At 44.0% G+C, this 16,547-nt stretch overlaps 1 protein-coding gene across 2 annotated transcripts in view; it reads right to left on the bottom strand.

Moving 5' to 3' along the window:
* Positions 1-16,547, bottom strand: part of drc4 (dynein regulatory complex subunit 4) — a 114,212-nt gene that overhangs the window by 21,092 nt on the left and 76,573 nt on the right. For both annotated transcript variants that reach the window (XM_079825215.1, XM_079825216.1), the window contains exons 7-9: positions 15,415-15,582; positions 15,180-15,266; positions 14,647-14,856 (exon numbers count right to left, since the gene is read on the bottom strand). In XM_079825215.1, the coding sequence (XP_079681341.1) occupies positions 14,647-14,856; positions 15,180-15,266; positions 15,415-15,582 (465 nt within the window). The remainder of the gene's footprint in view (positions 1-14,646; positions 14,857-15,179; positions 15,267-15,414; positions 15,583-16,547) is intronic.

Raw genomic sequence — 16,547 nt, 5'->3', positions numbered from 1 at the left:
AATGAGAACATGGATCCATCATGCCTTGTTACCACTGTGCAGGCTGGTGGTGGTGGTGTAATGGTGTGGGGGATGTTTTCTTAGCACACTTTAGGCCCCTTAGTGCCAATTGGGCATCGTTTAAATGCCACGGCCTACCTGAGCATTGTTTCTGACCATGTCCATCCCTTTCTGACCACCATGTACCCATCCTCTGATGGCTCCTTCCAGCAGGATAATGCACCATGTCACAGAGCTCGAATAATTTCAAATTGGACATGAACATGACAATGAGTTCACTGTACTAAAATGGCCCCCACAGTCACCAGATCTCAACCCAATAGAGCATCTTTGGGATGTGGTGGAACGGGAGCTTCGTGCCCTGGATGTGCATCCCACAAATCTCCATCAACTGCAAGATGCTATCCTATCAATATGGGCCAACATTTCTAAAGAATGCTTTCAGCACCTTGTTGAATCAATGCCACGTAGAATTAAGGCAGTTCTGAAGGCGAAAGGGGGTCAAACACAGTATTAGTATGGTGTTCCTAATAATCCTTTAGGTGAGTGTATATAGCCTACTGTACATATAAGGAAAAATAAGTTTGCCTTAGCACTATTTTAAACGTTTCTTGGGTTAAATTATATGTGCTCGCATTCATTAATATTCACTTGAGTGTGCTTATAAACAGGGGCGTAGCACAAAATCCCGGGCCCTATGCATAGGCAATCCTGATGGGCCCCCATGTTCCATGTTAAAATATATTCCAGACTTTTCAAGGGCCCTCTCTGCCCTTGGGGCCCTGGTAATCAGTACTGGTTTTACCCCCAGTCCGATGCTCCTGATAATTAAAAATATTAGGATGTAAGTTATTAACGTTTTAAAATTTCATATTTGAAGAAAACTAGTGTTTGATCATATCTAAATATTTATTATAATGCAAAACTGCAATACTTTTTTGAGCAACTATTAGATACATGTATATTGATTAAAGAGCCATAAAGGCACCTACTGGGTAATGACATTACAAATGAAAATTATTATTTTTCTAGCCACAAAATGACTCTAATTTGCCTCTTTGAATTGGAATTCTCTATTTTAACCTTAATTACTACACAAATTGTAATATAAATAAGAAAAATATTAGAAGAAAAATATTTTAAGTGGTCATTAATTGACAATAATTATTGCACAAATAGTATTTAGTACCAAAAGATCTCCTCAAAATATTCAATAAATATCATTGAACTAAAATATAGAACATTTACTTAATTGAAAAATAGTTAAGGTGTATGGTCACATTGGACCATCAAGGAGTATAAGTGTGACCAATTAGTAAGGAATACCTGAGGGATAAATGTAAGAAAAATATTAACATTAATGTTAACAATGTTGCATCTCCATCACTCTCATTATAAAATGATCCTGTAAATATGGTTGATGTAATAATCAATACACACTATGCTGTACTGTTTACCAAAACTTGCTGCAAATACCTGTATAGTGAAGCTGTTGTGTATCCGCTTAAGCCATCCAAATGTATTGACACAGCGCTAGAAGTATTGAGCGCTCCATGAACCACGTGACCGCGTGCGCCGCCGGGAGATGAGAGCAATTAGATTAGATTAATATATTTGTAAGGGTACAATGCAATTTCATAAAAACACATGAACAAACATGAGTAAAAAAGCCAGAATTAGCCAAAAGGCTATTTTTCATCTGTAGTCCCCTGGCCAAGATGTTAAAAGAGCTAAAATATGACACTAATATACATAATTAGTAACAACACAAAACAAATCTAAAAAACATTACTGGCAAATGACAAATACACAAAACACACAGCTAAAACAACCATGAAAAAACACAGGACATTCAGCCTATAAAAACAAAAACAAAACAAATTGTTTTTACAAAGACACAACAGGTTCAAGTCTTAGTGTTGACAGCTATATGTGTCAATAAGCCATTTTTTAAACAGTTTAGTAAAAGCCTCATAAGTGCCGCAACTCTGGCTTTAACTGTTATGGCACATTAGCGCCAAAACGCTATTTATTGTTTGAATTTCGCATTAAAACAAAAAAAAAAATGTAAAAGCTTAGACTTTGTTTAATATCAAAAGCAGGTTTGGCAATTTGGCGTGAGATTAAGTTGAGCAGAGTGAGACCGTGAGACAGAGCCTGAAAGCTTGTGTCTCACGCCAAATGCGTGAGTTGGCAACCCTGCTCTATGTTAAGACCGCCACTGCTCAGAACTTGCTGTCTCGAAAGAGAGCCGCATCTGCTCATGTGATCGCAGTGGCCGTCCTGAGGAGAGCTCAAACGTGGGCTGCTAAAAAATGTGTCAATGAGAGCTACGGACGGAGCGCGAGCGCAATCCAGTGAAGGCGGTAAAGGGTATAGCGCGTGTGGCGTGTCTGTGAAGGAGAGCTGTGAGGGTGCAGATGAGCGTCTCCAATAATTCACGCATGTAGTAGCTATAAACTAATGTTTATTTTAAAGCACTGAATCGCGATTAAATCGATTCTTAGCATTTTAAATAGATTATCAACCGAAATCAACAATTCACGATTCAAAAATACATGTTTGAAGAACGATGCATATGCACCGTCAGGATTTGTAATCGATGCATCGAGAAAACAAGTGAATCGTTACACCCCTAATGTTTTAACATTTAGTAAATGACAATACTTACACATTAATTTTATTCCCACGGAAACGCACGAGATACGTCATTGCCGGCACAGCGCATACTGATCGGCCTATGACAACTCGAAAGTGGAATGCTCTGTATGTTCAAGCATCGTTCTCGTGGTACTTTGATAACATACTCCGATCAGTCTGTGCAGCGCTCCAAAAAGTCGCAAAACATCAATTCGTTGTGAAGCGCTGCATAAGCCAACAGATAGAGACTCAAAATCGAGTAAAGAGGTTTGTTTCTCCCGCCGAGGCATTTTTCGTCTTATTTTGTATTAGTATATTAGTTGAGCAGACGTGCATTAATGACCTGTCGGGAGAGATTCTTTCTGTACAACTTAGTTCTAGCTTTATAGTTGTAGTATTGTACATCTGTACCAGTATTATTTAGTGCTTATGTGTGAATATAAAGTTCTAATTGTTTTGACAATTGACATAGGCATGTGGTAGTTCTTGCTGTAATATGTGTTGGTATTACAGTTTTTCTCCATTGGTTTGGCTCATTTCTTGAAACAGAAATTACATTCTCAAAATTGTAAGATCATTTGGCAAAACAGTCTTACAGTTCAGCACAACACTATAGCTCACTTGCAAAAGCTAATATCTCTCCCAAAACTGTTCACTCATGCTTCAGAACTAAATTCCTTTCCCATATAAATAGTCAGTGCCACGAAAATGGCAAAGATCCTTCTCAATTGCTTTGGCTCATTTCTTGAAACAGACCGGACATTCTCAACACTCTTGGTGCTTTTGCCAAAATAACGTGGATGGTTCGGCACAACACCATGGTTCACCTGCAAAAGCTCATACCTCTCCCAAAACGAAATTTCCTTCTCATTTAAACAGTCAGTGCCCCCCAAATGCTTCGTCCCTTTGGCATTGTGTAAGCACTGCAAGTCAAAATGTTTAGATGTTTTGTCACTATGGCAGAGGACCATTGAAATATCCCTCATGTCCACCTTTCAGTCTTAGCCCAGTCCTTCATTTTTGTCTAGCTAACAGAATATAATTGTGTATAAAACTGAAAAAAAGAAATAGGATTTTAGGGTAAGAGTAGCCTCCAAGGTTTGACATCACACATTGCACTCATACTGCCAAGGAAATTGTTACCATTATCATTCACACACATAAAGTAACTTTCATACATCAGAGTAAAAAGAAAATGTATACAGCATAATATACTGTAATATAACACACAAACAAAAAAACAATGAAAATTACCGTCCTCACCCTCCTGGCCATCCACATGCTGCTGTTCTCAATCTTACTGTAAACACTTGTAATATTGTACAATTTCTACTTTTCTAATTATATAATCTGGGTTTGATTTTTTTCAGAGATATTGTTAGAGTAAAGTATATGAATATATTGACCAAACAGTACACACAAGACCAGTACTGCATATTGATGAAAATATTTATTTCTCTCCACATTTGTAAAATCATTCGATTCATTCATGCATTTTCAAAGGTTTGATTTTTATATCTGCTGAGGTTGGGCTGAAGTCTCTGTCCAGCCTCTCTCAATGTCAACCCATGGGTACTCAGTAGAATCGCATCTGATAAATTTGGTCCCCGTCTTCTTTGGCCACATCCTAGTCCAGGTCTACCTCTTCCTACCCCCCTCTTCCCCTTCCCCTCTCTACCCCTCTCATCCCCCCTTCCCCTCTCAACCCCTCTCATCCCCCCTTCCCCTCTCAACCCCTCTCTACCCCCTTCCCACCCCTCTCTTCCCCTCTCTACCCCTCTCTACCGCCTTCCCACCCCTCTCTACCCGTCTTCCTCCACGGGCTTACCCTCTCATCCTCACTCTTCGTCTTCCTCAACCAGGCAGTTGCCCTTGTTCATTTACTTGGCCAGGTGCCTCCATGTTCAGAAATTGTACTGGTCCTGCATGGTCAAGCTCTTTACATATATGTTTGGCAGCATTCACAGTCATGGACAGCACCTGTCAGGTAACTAAACATACTGTTTGATTGGTCATCTGAGATGTGTGAAAGTCCTCTTTCATTAGTCAAGTTCTAGTTTCACCTGACTGTCAATTGCTGTAATAAATTTATCAAATGTTCCAAGGGATTCATATATGGTATTCATGGTATAATGTTCTTGACTAATTTTGACAATTGAACAGACTATTGTGCATGTGATGACTTATACAATGAAATTACGCTGATTCGTTTTGGAGCGAATGACCATTAGACTGAGAATCAAACAATCAATTTAGATCAACAAGATCTATTCACTTGGAAATTTTGCTCAATATAGGCTACCTGTACTTAATCATTTGCAAAGATTTACTGAGACATTTGGACATGTACTTAGACATTTGCAATTTGATTAAATGAATGAGAAATGCTATTCTGTTGTGAACAATTGCCAAGTGGTTTGTAGAATTATCCACGTTGTTTTGAGAATGTAATTTCTGTTTCAAGAAATGAGCCAAACCAATGGAGAAAAACTTTAAGCAGAATCTGTAGTAAAACACAAAGTGACCTTATTATATTGAGTCTGTTAGTTTGCTTTTTACTATGGAGGATAAGCACCCACTGGCAAAAACATAAAGCCTGTGCCCACACTGGAATGTTGTCATGCATTTGGTGACAAATTAAATTCTTATTAGTTTTCTGTTTAAATTGTATATTTGTATTTTAATGTCATTTTTGTTTGTATAAAATGTCATTCAAGTTTGCTTACTTTTTACAGGTTGGGCAGTAAAGGCAAGAATACAATACAGGGACACTAGAAAATATGTAAATCTCAAAGAGCCATGCTTTTTGGAGTTTGTCACTGAAGGCAAGTCTGTAAATTAAGCTATACTGTGACAGTAAATGCACAAAGTATTTTGATTGTATTTATGATTAATACAAAAATTAGGGTAGTAATGAATTTATTGTTTTATAGCAAAAAAAGCATTTGCCATTCCAGAACAGACACCTGTTAAGGTAATGGATGACACCTCTACAGAAGTGGACGTGGATCTATTTCCTGAACTTGTTGCTGAAAGGGGCATGTGCTTTAGTTTACATACTAATGATGTTAATGATGTTTATACTTATTTGGTATTATTTAAATTTTTTGGTATGTTTACATTTTTGCAAGTAATATTTTTATATACTCTATATACAGATTCCACTTCTGCACATGAATTGTCCCCCCTTCTGACTGATGGGAACTCTGTCAGTAAGTCTTCAACCTCTACTGAATGCAATGAAGGCAACAAAACATCTCGGGTTATGACTATAACCCTTGTTCCTCGAGAAGGGAACTCGACACTGCGTCGTCGAGTGACGACACTCTGGGAACGCCCTCAGCGTTTCGCATCTGAAGCATGAATGAAATCAAGCCAATCTGATTGGTGGTGCGTCGTGACATAGTAGATGACGGCATACCCGGAAGATACAAAAAGGAAGCCGATGCAAACACACACTAGCTCTTTTGCGATGAAGCAAGCGCTCTAGCCATGATAGGTGTGGCGACGAGACGCAGTGTCTCGTTCCCTTCTCGGGGAACAAGGGTTATAGTCATAACCCGAGATGTTCCCCTTCGAGGGAACTCGCACTGCGTCGTCGAGTGACGACACTCTGGGAACGTTAATACCCACTAGGCCACACCAATCACCCCACGTCCCAGTGTGAAGCTGGGAACCCAGGCACACTCAGGACGCAAGAACTCGAGCACCAGGCGTCACCGGGAGGTGCAGACTGTAGAATCTTATGAAGGTGTGCGGGGTGGCCCACCCGGCGAGACGCCAGAAAGGAGGGCCACTGAGGAAGCCATGCTCCTGGTGGAATGGGCCCTCACGGCCATGGGTGAAGGCAAATTGCGCACCCTATAGGCCCTATAGGCCGTGGCTATAGCCTGGACGATCCAGTTACTGATCGTCTGAGTTGACGCAGGCAGCCCCTTCTTGGGTGAGCCAAAGCACACCAACAATTGGTCTGACCTTCTCCAATGGGAAGACTTCTCTAAATAGATACTCAAAGCTCTGACCGGGCAGAGCAGATGAAGTCTCCCCTCTTCCGCCGTCAGATGGGGAGGGGGATGGAAAGCCTGAAGAACCAGAGACCGGGCTCCCTGAGATGGAACCTTGGGAATGTAATCTGGTCTAGGGTGAAGGATGGCCCTTACTCTGCCGGGGGCAAACTCCAGGCAGGTTGGCATGACCGCCAAGGCCTGGAGATCTCCCACTCTCCTCAGAGAGGTAATGGCGAGTAGAAAGGCCACCTTCAGGGTCAGGTTCTTAGGCTCAGCCAGCTCCAGTGGCTCGAAGGGGGCCTCAGCCAGCCCTTCCAGAACCACCGCCAGGGCCCAGGTTGGGACTCTGGAGCAAGCCGCAGGCCTCATCCTCCGCGCCCCACGGAGGAACTGTACAACCAGGTGGTGCTTCCCCAAGGGTCCATCACCTAGAGGTGCGTGGAAAGCCCCAAGGGCAGCCACGTACACCTTCAGGGTGGACGGGGTAAGACCAGCGGAGAAGCGATCTTGGAGGAACTCCAGCACTGAAGCCACTGGGCAGTTAACTGGATCCACCTCACGCTCTCTACACCAAGTGGAAAATACATTCCACTTGAGGCTGTACAGTCTCCTGGTAGAAGGAGCCCTGGAGCTGAGTAAGGTCTCGACTACCTCTGCTGACAGGCCCGCCTCTAGGTACTGAGCCCCCTCAGGGGCCAGACCCAGAGGCTCCACAACTCTGGCCGGGGGTGATATATTGTGCCCCCTGCCTGAGAGAGCAGATCCCTCCTCAGAGGAACCTGCCACGGAGAGCCGTCTAGCAGAGCTATGATGTCCGAGAACCATACTCGAGTGGGCCACCGGGGTGCTACTAAGAGCAGGCTGATGCCCTCCCTGCGGACCCGCTCCAGAACTCCCGGGAGCAGAGCGATCGGGGGAAATGCGTACAGACGCAGCCTCGGCCACGTCTGCATTATGGCGTCCAGCCCTAACGGAGCTGGATGCCTGAGAGAGAACCACAGTGGACAGTGGGACGTCTCTCGAGACGCGAAAAGGTCCACTTCCACTGGGCCGAATCTCTCGCACATGGCCTCCACCACCTCTGGGTGGAGTCGCCACTCCCCGGGCCTCAGCCCCTGCCTCGACAGGATGTCTGCTCCCTGATTTTGGTCCCCGAGAATGTATATCGCCCTGAGGGACGATAACTTCCCCTGGGACCATAGGAGGATTTGATGCGCCAGTCTGCATAGAGGGCGCGACCTCAAACCCCCCTGGTGATTTAGATACGCGACAACCGAAGTGTTGTCTGAGCGTATCAGGACATGGTGGCCGCGGAGGTCCGGGTAAAAGCTCCTCAGAGCTTTGTAGACCACCAGCATCTCCAGGCAGTTGATGTGCCATGAAGAATGCCGGGTCTCCCACAGACCTCTCGCAAAACGGCCTTCCATGACCGCGCCCCAACCAGTGAGGGAAGCATCGGTTGAAATGGCTCTCCGGCAACATGATGCTCCCAGCACTGGTCCCTGGGACAGGAACCAAGGTTTCCGCCATATGACGAGGGAACGAAGGCATTTGCGCGTTACCCTGATCATACGAAACGGATTTCCCCGCGGGGAAAACCCCTTGGCCCTCAGCCACCACTGTAGGGATCTCATGTGCAGCAGGCCAAAAGGTATCACGTTGGACGCTGCTACCATGAGCCCCAGCAGTCTCTGGAACTGCTTCACAGTGAGGCTGCGGCCTGGCTTCACTCTGGAGACCGACGCCAGAATGGATTCCACGCGCGCGGGAGACAAATGTGCCCGCATCGACGTGGAATCCCATACGACTCCCAGGAACGTGGTCCTCTGGGAGGGCGTCAACATGCTCTTCTTCGTGTTGAGTCTCAGCCCCAAGCACCTTATGTGGGCCAGAACGACATCTCGATGCCGAACCGCCACCTCGCGCGACCTGGCCAGGATGAGCCAGTCGTCGATGTAATTTAGTATACGGATGCCCTGGAGTCTCAGTGGAGCCAGTGCTGCATCCATACACTTGGTGAAGGTGCGAGGGGAGAGTGCCAGGCCGAAGGGAAGAACCCGATATTGGTACGCTTCGCCCCCGAAAGCGAACCTCAGGAACTTCCTGTGGGTTGGAAGGATGGAAATGTGGAAGTATGCGTCCTTTAGATCTATCGTGACGAACCAGTCCTCGGACTGAATCTGACTCACGATGACTGGAATTGTGAGCATCCTGAACCTGAATCTCCTCAGAGACCGATTCAGGAGCCTGAGATCTATTATCGGACGCAACCCACCATCCTTCTTGGGAACTATGAAGTACCGGCTGTAGAACCCGGAGTCCCTGTCCGCCAAAGGAACCCGCTCTATGGCTTCCTTGGCTAACAGGGCTTGTACTTCTTGTTCCATAACCCGAACCTGCTCTGGGCCGACCACAGTCCGGACCACCCCGTTGAAATTCGGGGGAGGAGAACCGAACTGCAGCCTGTAGCCCAGCTCTACAGTCTGCAGGACCCATGTAGATACACTCGGAAGGCAAGTCCATGCGCCAAGATAATCTACTAAGGGAACCAGCCTCTTGAGGCTGGCCTCGGGTGTCAACCGAGCCTCGAGAAGTCGGGAACGATTTTCGGTGGGTGCACACGTTTGCTGTCCAGCCGCAAGTCCTGTTGGAGGCGGCGAAGACAGCACGCGCGTGCGGGAGATCAGTGAGGCTCAAAGCGTCAGTGACGGCGGGAACACAGCACTGATCTCCCGAGAGCTCCAGGGGGAGAACGACCTCGGTCGTTCCGCCCCTGGGGGGGCAGCTCTCAGCGATCCAGCCGCAGCTAGGACCGCTTGGTGGCAGCCTTCTTCGCCTGAAGGACGGTCCTCAGATCGGCCTTAGGCTCGGAAGGCTTGCCACGAGAGCGGCGCCTCTTTTGCCAAGCTCCCTCAGGAGGGGCGCGAGAAGCAACGCTCTCCTTCTGCACCTGCCGGTGCGAGGAGCTAGTAGACGGCCGAGGCTGTCCCTTTGAGACAGCCTTCCCCGAGGAGTTGGACCGACGAGGGAGGTATTGTTGGAAGGCCGCCGCCTGTTTTCTCACCTCCTGGAACCTCTCGACGACGGTGTTAACCGCGCCGCCGAAAAGTCCAGAAGGTGAGACCGGGGAGTCTAGGAGAAAGTGTTTCTCTCTCTCCTTCATCCCAGACAGGTTTAACCACAGATGTCTCTCCACACAAACCATGCCCACCATGGAGCGGCCGATGGAACGGGCCGTCTCCTTGGCAATGCGGAGAGACAAATCGGTGGCCTTCCTTAACTCCGAGGACATCGTCCGGAGACGGGCCCTCGCCCTCATCGAGCTCCTTGAGGAGGTCGGCCTGGTAAGCCTGCAGCACCGCCATAGTGTGCAGGCAGCTACCAGCCCGCCCAGCCGCCATATATGCCCTACCCACCAGCGCAGATGTTTCGCGAGAGGTAGCTCGCGAGAGACTCCTCTACCCTCGGCAGCGTCCCATAACCCTGTTCGGCCGCCCCCAGTACGTTACCGTAGTCAAGTACTGGAGGGCTGGTAAGTCTGGCCGAATAGGGTTTGTCCCAAGACCTACACAACTCATTGTGTAGGTCCAGGAAAAAAGGCAGACCCCGGCGTGGAGGTTGAGGCCTGCGCCTGAAGAACCGTTCATCCAGCTTACTGGGCGGCTGGATTTCGGGCTCTTCGTGTGGCCAATCAATGTTTAGCTTGGCCACGGCGCGGGACAAAACCTCCACTAGCTCCTCTGGAGCGGGTGTGTGAAGTGATGGCTCAGACTCCACTGCACCCGCCTCGATGCTCAGCACATCCGACTCCTCGGAGCCGGATAGCTGCAGCATCGGGTTCTCCGCCCCGCGGGAAGAAGCCGCATTGCGGGCTTCCACACGGGGCGGGAGAACATCCGACTCCTCGGACGAGGATAGGGAAAGTGCCTCAGCAGTCCCGTATCCTGTCACGAGGTCCCGCTGCGAGCCCCATGATCTACGGCGCCGCTGTGCCTCAGCAACAGCGGGCCCAGAACCCTGGGGCTCGCGGGCTTGGCCGGCCTCATTGAACACGGCCAGCCGTGAGCGCAACACTTTGAGCGGCAGCTTTTCACATTCGCCACAGGCGGCTCCCTCGAGAGCCAACCTAGCGTGCTGCACGCCCAGGCATTGCACACACAAAAGGTGTGTGTCCGTGCCCGAAAGGAATCGCGGACACGGATGCACACACCTCGTGAACTGTTGCCCACTAGCCATACTTTCTGGTAATATATTTGTGACAAACAACACCAAATAGACAGACAAAATGACATATATTTAAGGAATATTCCTTTGTTTGATGCACAGATGTCCTATGGTGCTGACTTATTTTACCATATAGTTGCAAAAAATGATCTTGTTTGATTATTTATTTATAAAGGAATAGTATGTTTTATCAGAATGAATGTATTTGCAAACCAGAAAGTGTTTTAACATAAAGGTTGATTTTAAAGGATGGAATGTTGAATTGTTGTATTTTCAATTTAAAGATTACTTAAAGGTTTAGTTCACCCAAAAATGAAAATTCTGTCATTAATTACTCACCCTCATGTCGTTCGACACCCGTAAGACCTCCGTTCATATTCGGAACACAAATGAAGATATTTTTGTTGAAAGCTGATGGCTGAGAAAGGCTTCAGATAGGCCTCCATTGGCATTCAGTACATTCACACTTCCAAGATCCATAAAAGGCACTTAAAACGTTGTTACAAAGTCCATCTCACCACAGTGACTCTACAATAATTTTACGATGCGACGACAATAGTTTTTGTGCGCAAGAAAAAATCAAAATAACACCTTTATCCAACTTGTTCTTGTCTTCCGTGTGTGCCTCCAGGACGCATGCGCGAGAATATGACGTAGCGCCGGGGTTCGGGAATCCATGAAATGCACACTCTAACCCCATTGTGAGAACTACGCCGAGACCTAAAGCACGATCAATGTAGAATCCAACAGCTTAGACATGCGCATCTTCCTCTGCTTGTAAACAAATCGCTTCTGGGTCATGTGTCCGAACGCCGGATCTGCGTCATATTCTCATATTCTCGCGCATGCGTCGTGGAGGCACACACGGAAGACAAGAACAAGTTGGATAAAGGTGTTATTTTTTTTTTTTTTTTCGTAAAATTATTGTAGAGTCACTGTGGTGAGATGGACTTTGTAACGACATTTTAAGTGCCTTTTATGGATCTTGGAAGTGTGAATGTACTGAATGCCAATGGAGGCCTATCTGAAGCCTTTCTCAGCCATCAGCTTTCAACAAAAATATCTTCATTTGTGTTCCGAATATGAACGGAGGTCTTACGGGTGTCGAACGACATGAGGGTGAGTAATTAATGACAGAATTTTAATTTTTGGGTGAACTAACCCTTTAAGGAATGTTTCTTTGTTTGATGTACAGATGTCCTATGGTACTGAGTAATTTTTTCTATACATAGTTACAAAAAATTTACTTGAAACTCAGCAGAGTTTTATATTTATAAAGAAAAATTGCTCATAATGAATGTGTATTTTCATATTAAACAGGTGTTAAGATGTTATCGCATTGGAGACTAACAGCGGTTTTATTCAATTGTATGTTTGATATATTAAAATTTCAATAAAGTTCAAATAAATTCATAGTCACTTGGTTTAAAAAAATATCTATAGGTTTGTTTTAAATTTCATCTGCATTACCATTTTAAAATAAGTATTTACAATATTTACATTAAATCAACATTAAATAAATACACTGAGTGTGTAGGATTAATCACCATAAAGTGTTAAATGTGTATACAACGAGTAATACATTTCTCAACACCTTGAGTGATTAAAATGAAACACTAACACTGTTTGAATAATAAACTCTTTCGTCAGTGTTGTTTTAACACTAGCAAAGATGGACCTGTATGTTCACCCAGAAAGTGATAACTTTAACACCCATGGTGACAAATCTCCCAACATATTTTTGATGTGTACATATTGCACCTTTAAAATAATAAAAAAATATATATTGGTTTTTGAATTTGAATTGGTTAATTTAAAAGTAGACATTTCAAGCTTTATATAGACAAATAGAATATGTCTGTGAGGCAAGTATATGCTTGTATGAGGCTACGTTTACAATAGAGCGTTTTTGTTTTAAAACGCATAAACTTTTGCTGCGTTTACACCTGGCATCCGGACTACTTTTCGACCCTCGAAAACGAAGACTTTTGGAAATGCTGCAGACCCTGTTTTAGTTTGAAAACTCCAGGGTTGCGTTTCAGTGTAGATGGACCAAAACTGAGACTTTTGAAAATGAAAGCGTGGCTGCCCACATTCGCTTATACAGTAAAGCCACCTCACAAACAGCTTGCGAGTAAATGGTTAAATGGTCAAATACACACAAATGTATGTACAAAATTGCCATCTTGGTGAGTATGCACGTAAACACAGTTGGTTTTGTCTTAAGTAAACATACAGTGCCTATAGAAAGTCATCATACCCTGTTAAAATCTTCACCTTTTGTCACATTACACCCTGGAAAATAAAATAAATTAAGTGTAACTTTTTTTGCATCCTAACCCTCATCATCAAAGTGAAAATAACATTTTGAAACAATCTGGAGGATTATTAAAAGTTGTTTTTTGCATCTTTTCTGAAATGCAGTCCAGTATGGAAGAGGATTAGTTTAATTTTAAAACGGCATGTTTAAACAAAAACGCACTAGCCTGTATGAGTACTCGCCTGTCTTGAGTTTTGGTTCATTTTTATGACACATTTCAGAAAGAAGTTCACACGGAGACAACTGACCAAAAAAATCATACAAACTAATAAAATTTTGCCATTTTGAATGAAAAAAGGACATTAACGAAGCCGATTTCATCATGGAAATGAGGAGAGAGTGATAGAAATGAGAGAGTGATGAAATGAGGAGAGAGCAGGTATTACAGATAATCTACTGCCCACTAACATGGTTTTAAAAACTATTTAGTATTAATTTTTTTTTAGCCTTCAAACATTAAAACGCCCATATGAAGTTATTGCTGTTACTGGAAACATGTTTGCTTTGACCTCATATCTGGAGTTAATGCATTTGTGCTGTTAATGTGTTGAAGCCTTAATATTAAAATTGAATATACAGACAGTATATACTCATTGTATCTCTGTGCTTTGAAGATTTTGTTTAAAAAAAAAAACCTAATTATTTATGTGGTAGAAAACGTTGTGGCACCAAGATGGGCTACTATGGGGCCCTTGGGTTTGTTATAGCCTCATGGCCCTACATGTTCTTAATCCGGGCCTGGTTGCAGTGGAGTTAAAAGGACGAATCAAGTCACAGTACCAGACAATATGGGAGCTATTTTGACTGGATGTAAGAATAGCCACAATATTTGGACTATCATACATTGTTGTTTTGTTGTTATTGTTTCTTATGTTTTATGATACAGCAAAACATTTGATTCTGCATTTTGACTTTGACTCTGCAATAGGTCTATCTAGGTTATTTCTCTTATAGTTGTCTTCAGCCATTTTGGTGTGTTAAATTTGAGTCCGTTTTGGACTTCCCATTTTATGTTTGAATTTACATTGTGAAAAACAAGGTGCCCCATATTGTGGTGCTCAGCTATTTTAACATGGTATCGTCGTCATATCAGTGTAGATGTAGATGGACCAAAATAAAACCATTAAAATATCAAGTAAATAAGTACTGTGATACTTGGTGCCACAGTGACACTCTTATACCAAAAAGTATTGCTATACCACGATACTCAATATGTTGTCCCATGGTGAGTTATTTTTCCCTGTTGCACCTACACAAAATTTGAGGGTTCCCCCACCTGCCAAATCCCACTTTGAACACTGGTGCTAAAATCAGTCTGTCACAGACTGTGTGACTTCACCACTTCCTGTGTAGTTTTTTTTTCTGCGACTTTTTTAACCGACTAATTAAAATTTGGTCAGCTAAGCTTCTTCTTGTCGAAGAAGGCAGCCCTACTATATAAGCTCATAAATGTACCTCCAGTTTATGGGTGACCACACTGAGGGTGGTAGGGTCCAGGTTGGAAACAGACAGCACCTCACTGAGCTGGGCCTCCTTCTTCTCCAGTGTGTCATTGAGTGCGCTCAGTTTGCACTCCAGCAGCAGGTTTTTGAAGCCACTCTTCTGCTGAACCTCCAGGATGGCTTTAGTGAACTTCGTGTACAATTCATCTCGCTCCAACTGAACCTGCACAACAATTAAACAATCTTTAGCTCTTACACATGAAGCAGTCCTAATGAATCACTATGAACAGATAAAAACTTTAAGAGATAACTGTTATCCAGTCAAGTAATGTTGCAGAAAATACAATAAAAACAAAAATACATTAATGATTATCTGTCTGGTATGTATTACAGTGTGTACACCAAACAGAATTTTTTGTTATGGCATGGTAGACATGTTATCAAGATGAGGAGGAAACTTTTTTTCCCCCTTGTAAGTTGTCATAACACCATTAAGGCTGATCGTTCAGTATGTTTTTCAAGGTCTGATGCTGTTCCTCCAATCACCTTAGTAAATCTCTGCTCCAAGACTTCATGCTCCCACTTAAGCTCCTTCAAATCTCTGTCAGATATTTTGAGACGAGCTCTTGTTCTCTGGCAGTAGAACACAAAGTAAAAGATTTACATACATTACTAAAATGAATGTAATTTTTTGTTATAATTAACATTTAACATTATGCCACAGTTCAGTGTCAGTACAATCCATTAGCAATCCTAAATACTACTGAGACTCTGAACATACAGTCAGAGCACTCTTGTCCTTCTCATAGTTGGCAAGCTGTTTCTCAAGCTCTGCGACTTCCTCTTTGGCCTTTTGTGGAGACTCTCTAAGCTCCTTATTCTGCTCAAGCACTTCCGCCATCTCTTTATTTCTTTTCTCCTCCTTCCTTTTCATGTCCTTTAACTCTTCCTGCACATATTCCACCAGAAGAGAAAATGAGTTAGAACTGAAATAAATACTTCCTGTACCTCAGCTGGTAGCATGACACCAAGGAACAAACATACTTACAGTACGTACATTATACTTACACTCACCTAAAGGATTATTAGGAACACCATACTAATACTGTGTTTGACCCCCTTTCGCCTTCAGAACTGCCTTAATTCTATGTGGCATTGATTCAACAAGGTTCTGAAAGCATTCTTTAGAAATGTTGGCCCATATTGATAGGATAGCATATTGCAGTTGATGGAGATTTGTGGGATGCACATCCAGGGCACGAAGCTCCCGTTCCACCACATCCCAAAGATGCTCTATTGGGTTGAGATCTGCGGACTATGGGGGCCATTTTAGTACAGTGAACTCATTGTCATGTTCAAGAAACCAATTTGAAATGATTCGAGCTCTGTGACATGGTGCATTATCCTGCTGGAAGGAGCCATCAGAGGATGGGTACATGGTGGTCATAAAGGGATGGACATGGTCAGAAACAATGCTCAGGTAGGCCGTGGCATTTAAACGATGCCCAATTGGCACTAAGGGGCCTAAAGTGTGCTAAGAAAACATCCCCCACACCATTACACCACCACCACCAGCCTGCATAGTGGTAACAAGGCATGATGGATCCATGTTCTCATTCTGTTTACGCCAAATTCTGACTCTACCATCTGAATGTCTCAACAGAAATCGAGACTCATCAGACCAGGCAACATTTTTCCAGTCTTCAACTGTCCAATTTTGGTGAGCTCGTGCAAATTGTAGCCTCTTTTTCCTATTTTTAGTGGAGATGAGTGGTACACCGGTGGGGTCTTCTGCTGTTGTAGCCCATCCACCTCAAGGTTGTGCGTGTTGTGGCTTCACAAATGCTTTGCTGCATACCTCGGTTGCAATGAGTGGTTATTTCAGTCAAAGTTGCTCTTCTATCAGCTTGAATC

This window comes from Gobio gobio (genome assembly GCF_949357685.1).
Source record: "Gobio gobio genome assembly, chromosome: 9".
Classification (NCBI taxonomy): domain Eukaryota; kingdom Metazoa; phylum Chordata; class Actinopteri; order Cypriniformes; family Gobionidae; genus Gobio; species Gobio gobio.
Note: the sequence above shows the minus strand (reverse complement) of the source record. Positions and strands in the feature narration are given on the sequence as shown.